Source organism: Rosa chinensis, chromosome 7, assembly GCF_002994745.2.
Source record: "Rosa chinensis cultivar Old Blush chromosome 7, RchiOBHm-V2, whole genome shotgun sequence".
Taxonomy (NCBI): domain Eukaryota; kingdom Viridiplantae; phylum Streptophyta; class Magnoliopsida; order Rosales; family Rosaceae; genus Rosa; species Rosa chinensis.
This window is the reverse complement of record NC_037094.1, coordinates 20,045,630-20,062,898: the sequence shown is the minus strand read 5'-3', so window position 1 is coordinate 20,062,898 and position 17,269 is coordinate 20,045,630. Positions and strand designations below refer to the sequence as shown.

At 38.5% G+C, this 17,269-nt stretch overlaps 1 protein-coding gene across 2 annotated transcripts; it reads right to left on the bottom strand.

Moving 5' to 3' along the window:
- Positions 1–63: 63 nt before the first annotated feature.
- Positions 64–3,875, bottom strand: LOC112179294 (pentatricopeptide repeat-containing protein At4g18975, chloroplastic). 2 transcript variants are annotated; one of them, XM_040511649.1, is made up of 6 exons: positions 3,653–3,875; positions 2,846–2,947; positions 2,094–2,213; positions 1,085–1,228; positions 524–736; positions 64–389 (listed from the first exon to the last, which is right to left on the bottom strand). In XM_040511649.1, exons 1-6 carry the CDS (start codon positions 3,680–3,682, stop codon positions 189–191), a joined length of 810 nt encoding a protein of 269 aa, XP_040367583.1. In that variant the 5' UTR covers positions 3,683–3,875; the 3' UTR covers positions 64–188. The 2 variants fall into 2 exon arrangements, with proteins under 2 accessions (XP_040367583.1, XP_024173441.1); XM_024317673.2 differs by having other exon boundaries at positions 2,828–2,947; positions 3,653–3,873.
- Positions 3,876–17,269: the final 13,394 nt, after the last annotated feature.

The following is a 17,269-nucleotide window of genomic DNA, read 5'->3' as shown; positions in this document are numbered from 1 at the left end:
ACAAATTGAAAGCCGAACCAAACCAGCTAAAATTGGCTAGTTGATATTGTTCCAAGAGAGACAGAATCATGAAACCGCAATCCCAACAGAGCATTGCATTTTATCAATTTGTACAATTTTCTTTGTCATAGAAATTGCATATACAATAGTATACGTTGTCATAGATTTAAATCAACCAATTAGAAGTTCTAACCTAGTTTCTTCTTCTCCTTAGATGAGACCTTTCTAGGTTTCTTCCGTGATGGATCTTCAGTGAAGAGATAATTGTACTTCTCCAACACCCTCTCTTTCTTTTCATGCCTGCCTAATATCTCATATGCATCCGCCACTTTCCTGACTATAGATTTCTGTGGTGGTTTACGATCAAAAGCTTCCAGACCCTCAAAAAGCTTTCAAATGCAAGCATGATCATGATAGGGTTAGTTATATAATTACAAAGTATTTGAGCAAAAACAAACAAAACTGAAAGGGCCTAACATCAATCTATCACAGCATCACCCAAGTCCACAATATAAGCAAATACCTTTACGAGATTCTCCAACATGTTGTTTCGATGGTATATAGACATCATGCTTTTGCATAACTGCCACGGAACTGCATGCAGATCCATGCCAATCTTCTTCTGCCAGAACTCGTGTGCTTCTTCTGGTCTTTGGTCCATATCTAAAGCGCGTATTAGTTGCCCATATGTTCCCATGGTGGTTCCCTGTCCCTTGCTTAGCATCCATTTAATCACCTGGAGACAGAAAAGAAACAAAGTTCAGAAATTCATGGCTTAAAGAATAGCAATCTAGCCTGCATTATTCTCTTCCCATAGTTGGTTCTCCCAGTAAGTATCTGTCCAGGATTCTAAGAATATGTTTGGGGATAAAGGATCTATAAGAAATTCCACATATGGTGAATGCAATCAACCTATGGTTCCAAAATAGACATAACTGCACAAACTTTTAGCTCCTCAGATTTTTGCATCGTATTCTTTTGCTTCAAATTATATATTCATATGTTATTGTCAAATTCAATACTTTCTTTGTTAAGTGACCTCTCAAGTTGTAAAGCCATGGGAAGGATTGAGATTTGATCATACCGGAATAATTCGGTGCCACTGCTGTTCCTTCTCAAGAGCAATCAATGCCATCTTAAGTTTTCCAATAGGAAAGTCTTGCTCCCATGCAGCCCATCCATCAAGAGTACCATAAACAGCCTCCTTACTATCATTGAGATCAAGAAGCTGCAAAGGTGGGGTGTTATTTAACAACTTTCCTGATAGGACTTGAAAGACGAAATCAACAAAAATTCCACACTACTCATTGTGGATGACAAAGAAAAAATTAAAGTTGGCATTTTTTTTTTTCATAAAAGCCAGAGAATGACTGGTAAATACCCAATGAAAGTTCTTAACCAAACATATGACGCTATAAACCTTATAACTGTAGAAGAATATAGTAGGAACATAACAAGGCAGGGATTTATTATATAAATAAGCCATTTATAATAGGGGGTGAAATTGGCACCACCCCCCCCCCCCCCTTTTTGCAAACCACAACCCCATTCTTCCTATTCTCATGCTATGTCATTGAAAAACACTCGAGAAAAATAGAAGAGGGAGGTGTGGTTTGTAAAAAAGGGCATGCAATTTCACTCCCCTTATAATATTTCTCCAAAGAATATCAATCACATCATAAGTATATGGAGAAATTATTCGCATGCATAGGTGGTATAAGTAAATCAGATTCATGAAATTGAAAAAAATAAATAAATAAATAAACATGACATGGACACATTTGCTGAGATACACACTATGAGATTTGGAACTGATTTCCCATTTCAGGTATTTCACTCTGACATTGGCAGCTCATGCAACCTAACTGGATACTGGATCCTACTTTGGCTTATTCCCCTTATCTGTGTACTACCTCTGTTACCTTTTGTTATTTATGACTATTAAGAGATTGCACATAAAAACAGAGGACAAAAGGGCCTTTCAAGGTTCCATTAATATATTACAGAAGTAGCATCCCAAACATTTCACTCTATTAATACAAATACATCATACATTAGCTCAGAACAAGCAAAATTGAAATATGAATACTTACTGTTTTGACAAGAAAGTTGACCTTATCCTTTCTAGAAACATTCCATCCAATTTGGTTCCTGTTTTGACCTCCAGCATTTTTCTCAGGAAAATGACTATTACCTTGGTTGCTGTGTAGATCCTATACAATTGCAGATCAATTAGGCCTCAATATATGAAGCATTCATTTTGTGTCCAAGACGAAAAAGGAAAAAGATAAACACAGAAAACCTTCACAATTTGAAATGAGTGCTCACAAGAGAAGTGTGACATTCTTTACCGCAAAATAACAATTTGGATATAAGAGACAATACTTTTCTTAAGTTATAGGGAATATATTAGCAACTATTTTTGTATTTGTAGGTTGCATGATAAAAGATAATTACACCAGACTACCATTTTTATTTGTCATCTCCACTTACCTTAATCCTTCCTTCATTCTCTTTTACTCATACTTAAAAGCAGGCCAGCCAACACCATTTTTTTATTCAATTCTTTTTTCTTCTTTTTTTCATCTAAACAGTGTCGCTTATGTTTACCAAGAATGGCAGAGGAACAAACAAGATGATAGTAATTATTTTATTGGGCTTATGAATCTCTTGCATCAAATGTCTAACATAGACTGACAAACAGTTAATACAACATTATCTTTCTTGATACTCAGAAATCACCCAGGACCCGCTTTGCAGAAACTGAACCCTCCTACCAACATTTCAATGCATGTGCACAAGAAATTTGACAAAGAACTCAAAGTACCTCAGATGACACCACAACCTTTCCTGTTCTATGGTTAAATACTTGAGCTTGTGCCACCGTACTGTATGAAGAACTCAGAACTTGGGCCCTAACAACTCCAAGATGAGTTAAACGGCCAACCTGGAAAAGATAAAAAAGTAGGGAAATCCATGAATGTTTTTATAACAGTTAAACTGAATCCATCTAATAAAAGAAAACCTCAACTAATAACCTGCACTATTGTGAAACAGCCCAACTCAGCTATCTCACATTCAGAGAATAAAACTTTAATTTGATCAAGAAATTAACGAGAATTGTGCCTCAGCAATTGCGCAAACTAAAACCTCTTCTACTTGAATTTAGTCCAACTTTTTGTACTGTATTCTTCTTCTTTTTGCATTTCTTATATTTGTTCGTACATTTATTCATTGGGTTGTAATTCTACTCATAAATATAGATTGAAACTAAAGAATTTTATTAGTAGCTGAACTCCAAAGCTACTCACTCACCAAAATTAGCTCTTTAGGTTCCCCACTAAACCAATGACCATCAACATTGGCAATCTATCAACCCACTAAATGGGTTTTCTCTCCTTAAGGCTTGAACACCTTATTGAGTTCCTAATACAAATTACATAAAGAGAATGTCTTTTCAAATGAAAATGAAGTATAGGAGTGTACAGCTCAGAATTCCAAACTTTTGATTGATGTTTTTAAGTGAAAACCAAAGAAATCATGTGAAAAATACAAATACGTTTATATTTGGGCATCCAACAAAACCACCGTAACACCCCAAAACCAAAACTTGGGAGGAAAAAGAAGATGAAAGGGAGAAGTATAGACTCACCAGATAGGATATGGCAGGTGATTTCCACATTCGTACAAACTGAGTGCGCCAATCTTAATAGTTAAACACACAAGACATTGATTTTTTTTTTCTCACAAGAGAAGCAAATGCGAACCTGGGAAGCCAAAGGGAGTTTGAGATTGTGCTAAACCGTCTGTTTTGCGGCGACGGGGATTGGAGGGAACAGAAGAAATGGGCTTTGGTTTATATCTTTTGTTCGCGGAAGGAAGGTGTCTAAAAATTAGTATAATTAAGATAAAAGAGCCTGCTCTCTAAAATTTATTTTTTTTAAGAAAAATTTCGCAAACAGTACATCAAGTAAAGACCACTAATAATTTCAATACATAAAGTTTCAAATCGAACATTTTGGTACATGGACTTTTGAGCCCGACCCACTATGTGGACACGAGGTCAATGATGCCGTTAATTTTTATGTCATTGTTCATTTATTAAAGGGTAATTTAGTACTCTCATACTCTTATTCATTTTTTTGGTGTAAAAAAAAAAAAAGGGAAAAACAGATCTCTCTGGCTCTCTCCCCCCACCCAAACCCAAACCCAGAAAGTCAATCCCAAAACCCAAACCTAGAAAGCTCAATCCCAGCGACCACCGCATGTCCTCCACATTCCAAATCCCAATCCTCTCTCTCTCTCTCTAATTCTCTCACCCCCAATGGCGTCACCCACTCCCGGCTCCTCCAGTCCATGAACTCTGCCACCAAAGTCATCGGCGACCACCGCTCTGCCCTGCTCCAAGTCATCGGTATAGTCCCCGCCCTCGCCTACTCCGACGACCTCTGGCCCAACCAAGGCTTCTATGTCCAGCTCTCCGACTCCCTCAACTCCACCTACGTCTCCCTCTCCGAGAAAGACATCGATCTCATCCTCGCCAACCGCCTCCAGCTCGGCCAGTTCGTCTACGTTGACAGCTTCAATTTCGACTCTCCGATGCCGCACGTCGCCGGAATCAGCCCAATCGCTGGCCGCCACCCCTTCGTCGGTTCGCCGGAGCCTCTGGTGGCGGATTTCTCCAGGGAGAAGATTGTCTGTTGGGGGAGTGAAGGACTCTGCTGCAAGGAAGAAAATGGCTACAATTGTTGCCGGAATTTCGAAGATTTTGGATTCAATCTGGATGTGCCGGAGTAAGAGAGAGAGAGATAGAGTTGGGAGATAGAGTTGGGTTGCCAGAGTAAGAAACAGATAGAGACCAATTTGCCCCTAAAAATATGCCAGCTGGCAGAGATCTCACGGCGTCATTGACGTCGTGTACGGAAAGTGGGTCGGTTTTCAAATTCCGTGTACCAAAATATTTAGTTTGAAACTTTATGTATAGAAATTATTAGTGGCCTTTACTTCGTGTACTGTTTGCAAAATTTTCCCTTTTTTTATGATTATAGCCCTGAAATATTAATAAACTTTAACATTAAATTAATTATCAAGGACAATAACGTCAATATATAAAATAGAAGATAAATAAAAATATAAAATTAAAAAAAAAATCAAAAGGCTAGAAACATGGCAGAAAAAAAAAATTCTCACTACTTTCCCACTGAGAAAAAACTTCCAACTATTTCATATCTCCCCACACACATAGGATGTGGACCCTGCTAGTGTTATTTAACAAAGGTGAAATTACACTTACCAGTCTATCCAAAACCAATGTCACCCTACATTTTTTGTTTTTAAACAGGCTCATAAAGTGATTAAAGTCTTTATTAATTAAAAAAATTACAACTGATAAATGTAGAAACTACATCAAGTTAAAAAATAATACTAAAAGCAATAAAAGGTAACCAAATGCAATTAAGCATTTGATGAAGCACTCGACAGAAACCGAGCTAAGTAAAACGATACCAACAATATGGTGCACCATCCCTCCACGCAAGGATATATGTCGAGTAGCAGGTAACCTTCTGTCAAGGTGACCGACAGTAGTATGACTGACCTTGCTTTTTCCACTTAAAAAAAAGTATGTCCAAAAGAGAGCGATCTTGTACTTAAGTAACCAGAGAACCAATTCCAAACCATAGTGAAATGAGAGCCCATAAATCTCCTAGATCCTAAATACGGACCTAAATAGCCTCAAGCCCATGCTCCTTTAACACCATAAAGGCCCAAGCCCCAAAAGCCTAGGCCCACATGAAGGCCCTTTGGGCACCCAACCAACAGCTGACCTCGACCCCAACCAAGTGTCGTTGCCAGACTGCCACATCCCCATCCCAAATATGAGGCTAACTGCGGCACTGCCTTCCCCTGCTAACTACCCCATAGTCGGCGCTCGCCAGGAAGGAACCACTGGGAAGCAACCTCCCACCAGCCTGGTTTGGGAAGCACGCACCAAAAGTTAGGCCCAAATCCACCCAATGTAACTGCAATCCACCAGGAATCGTGGTCGAACAACGACCCATCACGATCTCTTCAACAACTTTAAGGCACGCCCGCCGTGGCCTTGCCTGAACTCCTTTGCACACCGCCGCCATCATGGATGGAGAGGCCATCCCTCCCAACACTGATCGAAGCGGTAAACCATAGAAAGTCCAACCTACTGCTCAGACTTACGATGCGCCACCATCGATCATCTCCCCCTTCAAGTTAGGGTATGATCTGCTCAACGATTTGGGTACATTTGTAATTGATTGTATGTTCTAACGAATTAGGACTGTTAATTATGATACGATTTAATAACACTACTTGAAATCTGCATGAATAAAATGGGTTGAACCCAGACGATTAAAAAGCAAGTCATTTGCATCTCAACTCACCAAGATTCATTTAATAAATGGGTCATTTGCATGTCAACCACAAAATAAACCCGTATATCCGTTTATTAAAATGACCGAGTCAGGTTGTGTATAATTTATATAAAGATTTTTTTAAAAAAAGTAATCTTTTAAATATTTAGGGGTTTAAAATTTTAAATGGGTCAAGTAATGAAGTTATGTACTATTATTTATTTTGTGCAAGCTTTTAATTAAATATTTTAAATGGATCATTGAATTTAACAAGACACGACCTATTTATTAAACAAGTTAGGCGGGTCATTGCAAGACATCATCCGTTTAATAAATATGTGAGGTTTGAGTTTGTATTTTTGACACGATTAATAAATTGGTTGGATTTGAGTTTGTCTATTATTACACGTTTAATACCTTGACACGACACGAATCTGATAGACCTGAAACAACCCTAGTAAAAACGATTGTATATCATGGAACAAAATTACATATTATGATTACTTTTTATGGAGTGTCACATGAAAAATTACAAACTGAGTAAATTCACATATTCCTTATTGAGTTCATTTTAGAAATTAGACCATGCAAGTATTCTGGAAACATACAAATAAAAAATCGAACTCAGTGCTCTGATCCCTGACATATCTACTAGAACAAAATATATGTGTGTGTGTGTGTGTAACGATCCCCATATATACACATACCCTTCCACTAATGGATCTTTTTTTATATATTTTTTTGTCATTTTAAGGGATTCCTTATTGGACCCACTTTGCAATTGTATGTTTATATATCGGCATATCGAACGTTCAGTTTTTAAGTCTTTATGAGTATATTATTTCTACAAACTTTCAACATAATTGATAATCATTAAGATATTCATAATCGTGATTTGTCATTATGAACATGAACAATTCAGGTTAGACAGATTTTCTTCATCCATTAATTTGATCTAATTTAGTACTTGGATGATTCTAGTCAGACCTCCAAATTTGTTATTTAGACCTCTATTAGTTTTTGTAAAAATTTATTTCCTGTTTTACCTCTCTATTAAGAAAAAGAAATGATACAATTGTTAGCAGCACAGCGGAGAAGACCATTATTTCTTAACTTTTTACTTTTGCTTCATCCACGCTGATGCCATATATTTTGGCCAGGAGACTTGAAAGAACAACAAGAAGCCAGCAACGTATTGAAGTACCCAAATTTTATTTCAGCAACATAGCCACCAACAATAACATCAGAAGATTCAACACTGCAAAACCCAGTAGAGAACTAATCAGTACCTAATTGGTGCGCCAAGCGCAAGACATCAAAGAAAACTTCAGCTCATTCCAAGGTTAGAGAACTAAGGTTTCTGAATGAAAAAAAAATAAATAAATAAAAAAATCCTTCAATTGTTCTCATATCAACTGCACACCCACTCCCACACTACTCTTCATGAAGATATCTTTTGTTCTTCGATTATATCATGAATTTTGGCCATATTAAAGCTGTACTTACATCATGGGATTTGCAAATTTTAAGATGTAATGAGTTCAAAATTACTTGATCAATCGAGTATGCCCAGAACGTAATGATGTCAAAAAAAAAACTTCTACTCTTCATGTTTTGTAATTATACTTTTGTATATAGAATAAACAATCATTCCAACACATCATGGTGGTTTTCTCTGGAAGTATAGATATTCTTTTTTCATGTTATCCTTCCATATGAACAATAGCCCAGCCAATTACTTGAGCTACTGGGGTCATAATTCAATCTCAAATTTGAGAACAAATTTCAATTTTTATGGAAGCTACGCATTGTTGCTTATTCAGAGCTTAGGTTGAACAAGAATAAAGCTTGTTGATGAATCTTTTTAGCTTGTAGTTAAGTGGAAAGAGATGTTCACATGATGTCTGCAATTCTGGGAAATTTTGAGAGAGAGGAGAAGCATGGTTCTTTAAAGGGATAAAGTAGGAAATAAAATTTTACAAAAATTAAGGGAGGTCTAGATAGTAAATTGGGAGGTCTGAATAGAATCACTTTTTTTTTTTTTGAAATAAAGGGCTGGTGCCACTGCCCTCAAGCCTCGATTAATGAAACTGCAGAATACAAGTGGGGGACATTGAGCCTAAAACCCCTTATTACAATAAGCATATAGAGAACGTCCCGAAATAATATCAAGAGTTTCTACAAAATACATGTATTCTAACAAGCACCAAATAGCAAAGAGTGCTCGACTGACTACTCTATTTGCTTTGACATAGTTGTGACATATCAGAAAGATAACTCGATTACAACGAAGCATAATTACCAAAATCACAACTTTCCTACTATGTTGCCGCCGGAGAAGAAATCCGATGGCACTTAGTTTCATCCTGCCACTAGGAGGGTGCGACTATTTAACCATGGACTGTCCCCTCGTTAGGCCAGACAAGGCACATAGAGTGCATACACAGACATTTAGCCCAACTAGTCCTACAGAATATCTGCAAGGATTTATTACACGCCGAAGTCGAGACAAAACGGACCAACTAAAATAAATAAAACTTAAAACAAAAATGAAGCAACCAGCCTAGGCAAGGCCCAAGCCCAGGCCTCAACCCAGGAATCAGAGAGAATGCAGGCCACCAACCAAGCTCGGACCAGCCCCACCCTAGCCACCGTCGCCGGACCACTGACTGCATCGCCCCGCAGCTTTCGCCAGACCGCCTTCATCATCCTTCTGCCACCGTCGCACCATGGATCACCACCCTAGCCAAACAACGGCTTCTTCAGATCGGATCCAAGAAAACCAACCCAGATCAAGTTTGTCCAAGCAGAGCCCGACTGTGGCACCCCCGAGCCGCCTCCGACCCATACAACCCCAGTCCGCTCTGCCGACCAGACCAGTAAGGGACAAACTCCAACCCGGCGGCCTCCACTATCTCCCTCTTCCTCATCGCACACACCACCACCGAAAACTCCCCGATATGAACGAAAACGACGATCGAAGAGTCCGACCACTCACCAGACTCACACGGAGTCAACAAGTCCCGTCTGACGACGGCGAAAGGCTAGCCGCCAGACAGGGAGGAAAAGCTCAATGTTTTGTCAAGCGCGGTCACCTGATTTTGATCATATATATATATATATATATATATATATATATATATATATATATATAATCACTCTTAATACTTTAATGATTATGAAGCCCAATACAAGACCCAAACATCATCACAATAAGCATTGACCCAAGCAAGCCCAAATGATTGGTCTAGTGAAATCCGAAAAAACAAACTCTACACAATTCCTTGAGCTGCATCTAACCACCATAATCAAAACTTAATGGTGGAGCCATAAATTTTGCATATTTTGAGTTTAAAAAAAATTCGGAATAACTAAATTTTTTTTTTTTATTGCTTATATACATTGAAATAGTAATCTCATCCTTAGTAGATGTCTATATAAAACAAAAATGCCTGCTCACCTAAGAGATAGTTTTAAAGGGACTATGAGGGATAAGTGAATTTGATGGCTGAAAATAAATGCATAGTTTTAAGTTGTTATAATTTCTGCTTTTGTATTTAATACATGTGGTTGAGATGCATTTGTCCTTCACAATCCCTTAAAATTGTCCCTTAGGTGAGCAAATCTGATAAAAAAAATATATAAGAAACCATTCATTTTCAACATCTGCTGGGCTAATATTGCTTTCATAATGGAACTCCGCGCAAGTTAGGCCACCATCGGCTACATTAAACTATATGAGCAACTTTTGGATAGGAGGTCAACTATGCAAAATCATTGTTTTACTTTAGTCCTAACACTACACCTACTTTGATCCAGTCTATCACTTCTATCCTCAAAGTGTACTCAATTGATAACCCGGGTTCATATTTGGGTTTGCCGATTATTTAGGGTAGATCGAAGCGCTCAGCTCTGCGATATGTTTGGAATTCTGTTCTTCGCAAAATTCAAGGCTGGAAGCAAGCTTCTTTATCGTCAGCAGGGAAGGAAATAAGGGAAAATTTCACAAACAGTACACCAAGTAAAGGTCACTAATAATTCTTATACATAAAGTTTCAAACCGATCATTTTGGTACACGGACTCTCGAGCCCGATCCACTATGTAGACACGACGTCAATGACGCCGTTAACTCTAATGTCATTATGCATTTGTCAAAGGGTAATTTAGTACTCTCACACTCTGGCTCATTTTTTTTGTTTAAAAAAAAATCTCCTGATCTCCTCTGACTCTCTCCCTTTCTCCCTCCCTCCCTCTCTCTCTCTCTCTCTCTCTCTCCCCCCACATACCCAAACCCAGAAACCTCGACCCCAGCGACCACCACATCTCCTCCACCTTCCAAATCCATACCCACCAAACTTAACCCCACTTCTAATCCCATCAAAACCCTAATTCTAATCCCAGCCCCATCCCCACCACTGATCACCACCACAATCCCTACGCCCATCTCCGGATCCACCACATCTGCCTCCGTCAGCCCAATAGTTCTCACTCCTTGCTTGGCCTTCAACTTCGCCTTCTCCGTCACTGGAAATTGATTCCACTCTAGCTTCCAAGGCCGGATCCGGCTGTACACCGGATTTTACGTCCCGTATGACCAGCATATTCTCTCCTCTTATTCTTTTAGCAAAGCTTCGGTGCTCTCTTCCCGCACTGTCATCACAACCTCTTAGGAGTTTCTAGCAAATTGAGATGTAAAGAGAGAGAGAATCGCAGAGATGAAGGTGAGGAGAGAGAAATTGGGTCTGAGAAGATGGGTATGTGTGTGATTGATTGGTTTAGATGATGAAGAAGAAAGATTCAATTGGAATTGGAATTGGGTTTTTGGATGATGAGCTGCGAGATGGATTGCGATCTAGTCAGTTGAGGTCTTGGGCAGCTTGGTGGCGGAGCAAGTCGGGTTCTGGTCGGGGAGGACCGGAAGAGGCAGTGGGAACCCGGAGTTATTGTTGCTGTTGTTGTAATTGTAGTTGTTGTTGAACACCGGGATTAGGATTATGGTAATGGTTGTTGATTCAGCAGAGGTGAAAAGTTATGGATTGATTAGGTTGGAATTGCAGAGGTGATCGAGATTGGGAGGGAGGAAGAGAGATGGGTGCACATAGTGAGAGAGAGAGAGAGAGAGAGCGCTGGGTGCCCAGAGACAGAAAGTCGGGTGCTCAGAGTAAAAAATTGAAAAGACCATAATACCCCTCAAATTAACGGCGTCATTGACGTTGTGTCTACATAGTGGGTCGAGCTCGAGAGTCCGTGTACCAAAATGATCGGTTTGGAACTTTATGTATAAGAATTATTAGTGGCCTTTACTTGGTGTACTGTTTGTGAAATTTTCCCACTAAATAATGATAAAGGCAGTAGCTACGGCTATTCCTGTCTACCCTATGACAACCTTTAGATTTCCAAAATCTCTGTGTGCGGAAATTAATAATGCTCTTGCTCGATTTTGGTAGGGTTTAAATGGTGAAAAGGGTATATACTGGAAGTAATAGGATCAGTTATGCTTACCAAAGGTTGAAGGAGGCCTTGGCTTTCGAAAATTGCAAGATTTTAATTTGGTCTTGGTAGAAAAACAGGGATGGCGCCTTCTTCATAGTCCTTCTTTTCTTTGGGCTCAATTGTTGAAACATTGATATTTTTCAGACTCTTCTTTCTTAGAGGCAAGACAGGGTCTTCTTCTTCTTGGGTGTAGGCAAGTTTATTGGCATGAAGAGAGGTTCTTCTTAAATGTTCTTTATGGAGAGTTGGAAATGGCCCGTCCATTCATGTTTGGAAAGACCACTGGATAAAATAATGATTCTTGATCCTATTCGTCAAAAATTCCTATTCGTGGGTTCCATTTTTTTTTCGGTTTATCATAACCTTTTTTCGATTTATCATTTTAAGTAGTGGACAAACAAAAATATAGGTAAATTTATTGAACAAATAGAACTTCTTCAATTTCAATGAACTTCTAAAATAGAAAAAAGGAAACTTTGATTAGATTAAGATTAAAGAAAGTAAGGTTCTATTTTATTAGTATAGAAAGGGTTTGCATGATATCTAATCGATATAAATCCATATATAGAACTATATAGAATTGTGAGTCATCCAAAAAACGGAAATCGAGTGATTCCTTCTTTGTTTTCATTTTTTAAAGTATTCGCAGATACTTTGGAGTAAAAGATGTTCTGAATCAATTAATGAAGTGCATTTTTCAAAACATCAATCATAAGAAAATGTGGATTTTTTTGAAACATTTATACAAAAAAAATATTATGATTATTAAGAACTCAACGGATCCCCCTCGAATCAGACAAGGAAAGAGGGGGTAGGTCCCGTTGAGTTCTTATGCTTTCATGTCTATAACCCAGTTCATCTGGTTATTACAGAGATGAACCTAATCCGGAATATGAACCATAAAAGAAAATACCAATTAAACCAATTACAACAATACCGGTTACAGTACCTATTATCCAAAGAGGAATCCTTCCAGTAGTATCGGCCATTTGCCCGACTTTCCTCCACATTTTTTCAAGTGGTCATGCTAGAGACATAAACAGCCATAGATAATTATGAGATGATATCTTTCCGAATGGGCTAAGAGAATTCCTACTATATATTTTTAGTATTTATTTTTTTTTTTAATTAAAGAAATAATTGGAAAATAAAACAGCAAGTACAAAAATGAGTAATAACCCCCAGTAGAGACTGGTACGATTCAATTCAACACTTTGTTCGTTCGGGTTTGATTGTGTCATAGCTCTATGATTCGGATTAGGTTTATCGTTGGATGAACTGCATTGCTGATATTGATCTTCGTAAAGTTGATCAGTATGAGTGTTATGACGAATTTGATTGGGAAGTACAGTGGCAAAAAGAAGGGGATTCGTTGGCTCGTTATCTAGTCCGAATTGGTGAAATGGTGGAATCCATAAAAATTATTCAACAGGCTCTCGAAGGAATTCCGGGGGGGCCATATGAGAATTTAGAAACCCGATATTTTGATAGAGAAAGGAATCCAGAATGGAATGATTTTGAATATCGCTTTATTAGTAAAAAACCTTCTCCTACATTTGAATTGAGAAAAGAAGGATCCCAAAGAATCGATCTTTCTTTTAGTTGTTGAATCTCTCTTTGATTGATCAATGTGTGATATTCTGAATCCTCCCTTCTCTCCCTCCTGTTTCTCACACAGTTTCCAACCTTATTGATTTTCTTCTCTTACTTGGAATTTGGAGGCATTACGACATGTTCTTACACCGGCGGACTCCGATGCAATTCATCTAGTTCATGTGTTGACTCAAGATAAACTGGTGTGGCCTCATGCAAAGAATGGGGTTTACTCTGTTCGTTCTGATTATCATGTTTCTTTCAGCTCACTAACCAATGCTTCAAACCAACATCCACATTCCTCTCATAACATTCCTAGTTCAGTTTGGTCCTTGATTTGGTCTATTCGAACCCTGCAAAAAATAAATATCTTCCTGTGGAAGGTAATTTCGAATGTGTTAGGAACCAAACAAAATTTGTTCAGAAGACATTTAGGCCAGACACCTTTATGTCCTTTCTGTTTAGATAATCAAGAAAATGTGAACACTTACTATTGGCATGTCCTTGGGTAGTTCAAACTTGGTTCTTGCATCCTTTGGGATATAAGACTCCTTTGCAATCCCTTACTTCTTTTGATCTTTGATTTAATGAATTGGTAATCCCTCATCGTGCTGACTTGACAAAATCGGTGGTGCTTACTCATAGTAGTTTCCTCCTTTGGCACACCTGGAAACAAAGTTGCCGCTGCATTTTTAATAACGTAGAACCTGATCCTTCATTGGTAGCGTCAAAAGCTTTCCTAGCTTCTTCTAAGTTTCTTTGGCCTGCAACTTTTATCCCTCCAAGAATAAGATCTCTCCTTCCACCTCTATGGATCCCTCCTCATTTGAATTTAAGATCAACGACGGATGCTTCTTGGGACAATCTGCCTTTGCAAATAGGTCTGGCGGTGATTATACGAAGTGCCTCAAGTAGTCTTCCTCATGTTGAGACTAGAATCGTTAAGTCATCTTTAATCCTATTAGCAGAGACTTTGGTTCTTCTTCACGGTGTACTGTTAGCATTGCGCTATCAATTTCAGAGTGTTATCTTTGAAATGGATTCCTTTCATCAGGTGAATCTCCTGAATAATTCTCAGTTGGTACCTGATTGGATTATTGCTCCTCTGGTATATCATATTCAAGAGAACAAAATTGTCATTCCTCATGGCTTCTTTGGCTTGCAGGAAGATGTCCCTTCAAACTAGGTTCAGACTAGCAGAATGACCAATCAAGCTGTTGATCATATGGCTTCTTTGGCTTGCAGGATGATGTCCCCTTCAAACTGGGTTCTTCATCCACCTTCTACTTCCACTCTTATTTTACTTTTTGATGCTGAACCTTCTCTAATTAATTTCCCTTTTATCAAGCTCCTCACTTTGTTCTATTTCTATTAGGCTAAGGAGCTCTATTGTCAGTTTGTCTTTAGGTTTCAATATGTTTCGTTGTTGTTAGTCCCTTTTTTGGTTGATTAATGAAAGGTTTCACTTGACAAAAAAATAAAAAAATAAAAACAATGAAAGAAGTCGTTGTCAAAATCCAAGGTTCGAAACAACTCTAGGCGTTGGTCGGGGGGGTGATCCGGGGACTAGCGCCCAAGGGCCTAGACGAGGACTAGGCGGTTTTTAATTTTTAAATTAATTTTATGACATATAATCAATTAATTATATAAATAAAAATGTTTAAAGTCCAACAATTAATTGAATATAGGTAAAATAGGCATAATTAACCCTTTGATCTACTTAAACTGGGCCTTATATCCCATTAGCCCACATGCTAATTAGAACCTCCCATCTCGCCGTCAACCATATCAAGCCAAATAAACAAAAAACCAACACTTAAGGCCACGTTTGGTTTCTGGAAAGGAAGTATCAGGAAAGGAACAAGTCCTTTCCTGCGTTTGGGATGCTAAAGGAAAGGAAATCGTTTCCTGAAGGAAGGGAAAATAAGGAGGACAGTGGTTCCTTCCAAATCTCAAAGGAATCATTCCCCCCCCCCCCCCCCCCCCCCCCCCCTTTCTTTCCTTGCATTTATTACTCACAACATATTATTTTATTATATTATTTACAAACTTTTTAACAACTTTCCTGATAACTTTCCTTACGTTACCAAACATTGGAATGAAAAATTGTTGGGAAATTTTATTTCCCTTCCCATAGGAAGGACAAAGGAATTATTTTCCTTTCCATGAACCAATCGAGGCCTAAGAGTGGCCACTCTTAAGTCTCAACTCTCAATTACCTTAATCATCTCATTCTCTCAGTGGAAAGCTCAAACATTTGCAGTGCCCTCTTTCACTTTTCAATCCTCAATCCCTTCGCCTTAGGCAACCGAAAACCCCATATCACAAATAGAGCAAAACTCAAATCATATTCTCTTTTCCTCATAAAGTTTCAATCTTTGTAGTGCTCTCTTTTAAATTTCAAATACCCAGAAACCAAAATCAAAATCCAATTCGTATTTCTTCATTCGTGTGTTACCCAATTCACCATGTTTCAACTTTGCTATCTGGGTGTTTCTGGAAATCGAGGTGTGAACTCCTAAACCTCAAATATGGCGGCTATGGAGCAAATCAACATTTTAGATTTCACAAAACATCATCGCAAACCTCGCCGTTCTCATCTCCTCCTTCAAAGACATCCAGAACAGCAATATGTCGTATCTCGACGCCACCACCAGGAAAGCTTCCGCGACGAGAGAGTACTTTGAAAGAAAAAAAAGCTCAAATTCTCCTACTCCGCCTAGACGACTAGGACGACTAATTCCCTGCCCAGGCCGACTAATCGGTCGACTAATCGGCCGCCCAAAACCTAGGCCGCCTACCTCACCGAGTTTGTGTTAATCGTGGCGGTCACTTGCCGCCCAGCGCCTAAGGGGGCTAGGCAGCCAAGTTTTAGAACATTGTCAAAATCTAATACAGAGACAAAAAGCAAAGAAAACTGGATTAATTATAGGGTAAAAACCTCAAATGGTACATAAACTATTGTGAAAGGTACTTTTCGATACCTACGATTTTTTTTACCCCAAATGGTACCTGAACTATTGCACCATTACCAAATATGATACCTCCGTTAACTTTAACGTTAAATCGCTGATGTAACATGTATTTGGAGGGGCAAAATGGTATATGCAGTCACATAAACTCTTCCCTCCAAAAAAAAAGGTCTTCCCCTCCAAAATTACAAATTTTCCCTCCAATTAAATTCTCACTTCTTAATTTCCCTTCTCACAGCTTCCCACCAAATTGCACAAGGCCATCGATTGGGGATACATAGAATAAATTTCTAAATTAATTTTTTTATGAAAATATTTCTGAAACATCATTGTTAAAAAATTACTATTTTGCCCATAACTTATTTGCAAAAAAATCCAAGTACATGCCACTTCAGCGATTTAACGAAGGTACTGTTAGATCATAATTCATATACATATTTATGCCCTAAAACATGGGAATTACTTGTTCTAATAACTACTACAAAAAGGTCATCAGACGACGGTGGATTTCTGTTGTCTGATGACCAAGCTCACCGTAGTCTAAGTGAGTGTTGTGTGATTGAAAAATCAGACAACGGTGATTTCACCGTTGTGTGATAATAGTTTGCTCAACAGAAATACTTATTTCCGTTGTGTGAGTTCTGCGCAGCATGTGCCTGGCATGGCATGCGCGGCGATGCCTCGGCACATTCAGACAACAGAAGAAAGAATTCATTGTTGTGTGAGATTCATAACACACAACAGATATAACTCATTCTTTGTTGTCTGAGATTCATAACACACAACAGATATTACTCATTCTTTGTTGTCTGAGATATGTAACACAC

Coding starts and splice junctions, on each gene's coding strand:
- LOC112179294 (XM_024317673.2), bottom strand. CDS start 3,682: ATGTGGAAATCACCTGCCATATCCTATCTG. Junction 2,948..3,652: donor CACCTGCCATATCCTATCTG/GTGAGTCTATAC, acceptor TATCTTTTCCAG/GTTGGCCGTTTAACTCATCT. Junction 2,214..2,827: donor AGGTTGTGGTGTCATCTGAG/GTACTTTGAGTT, acceptor GCAATTGTATAG/GATCTACACAGCAACCAAGG.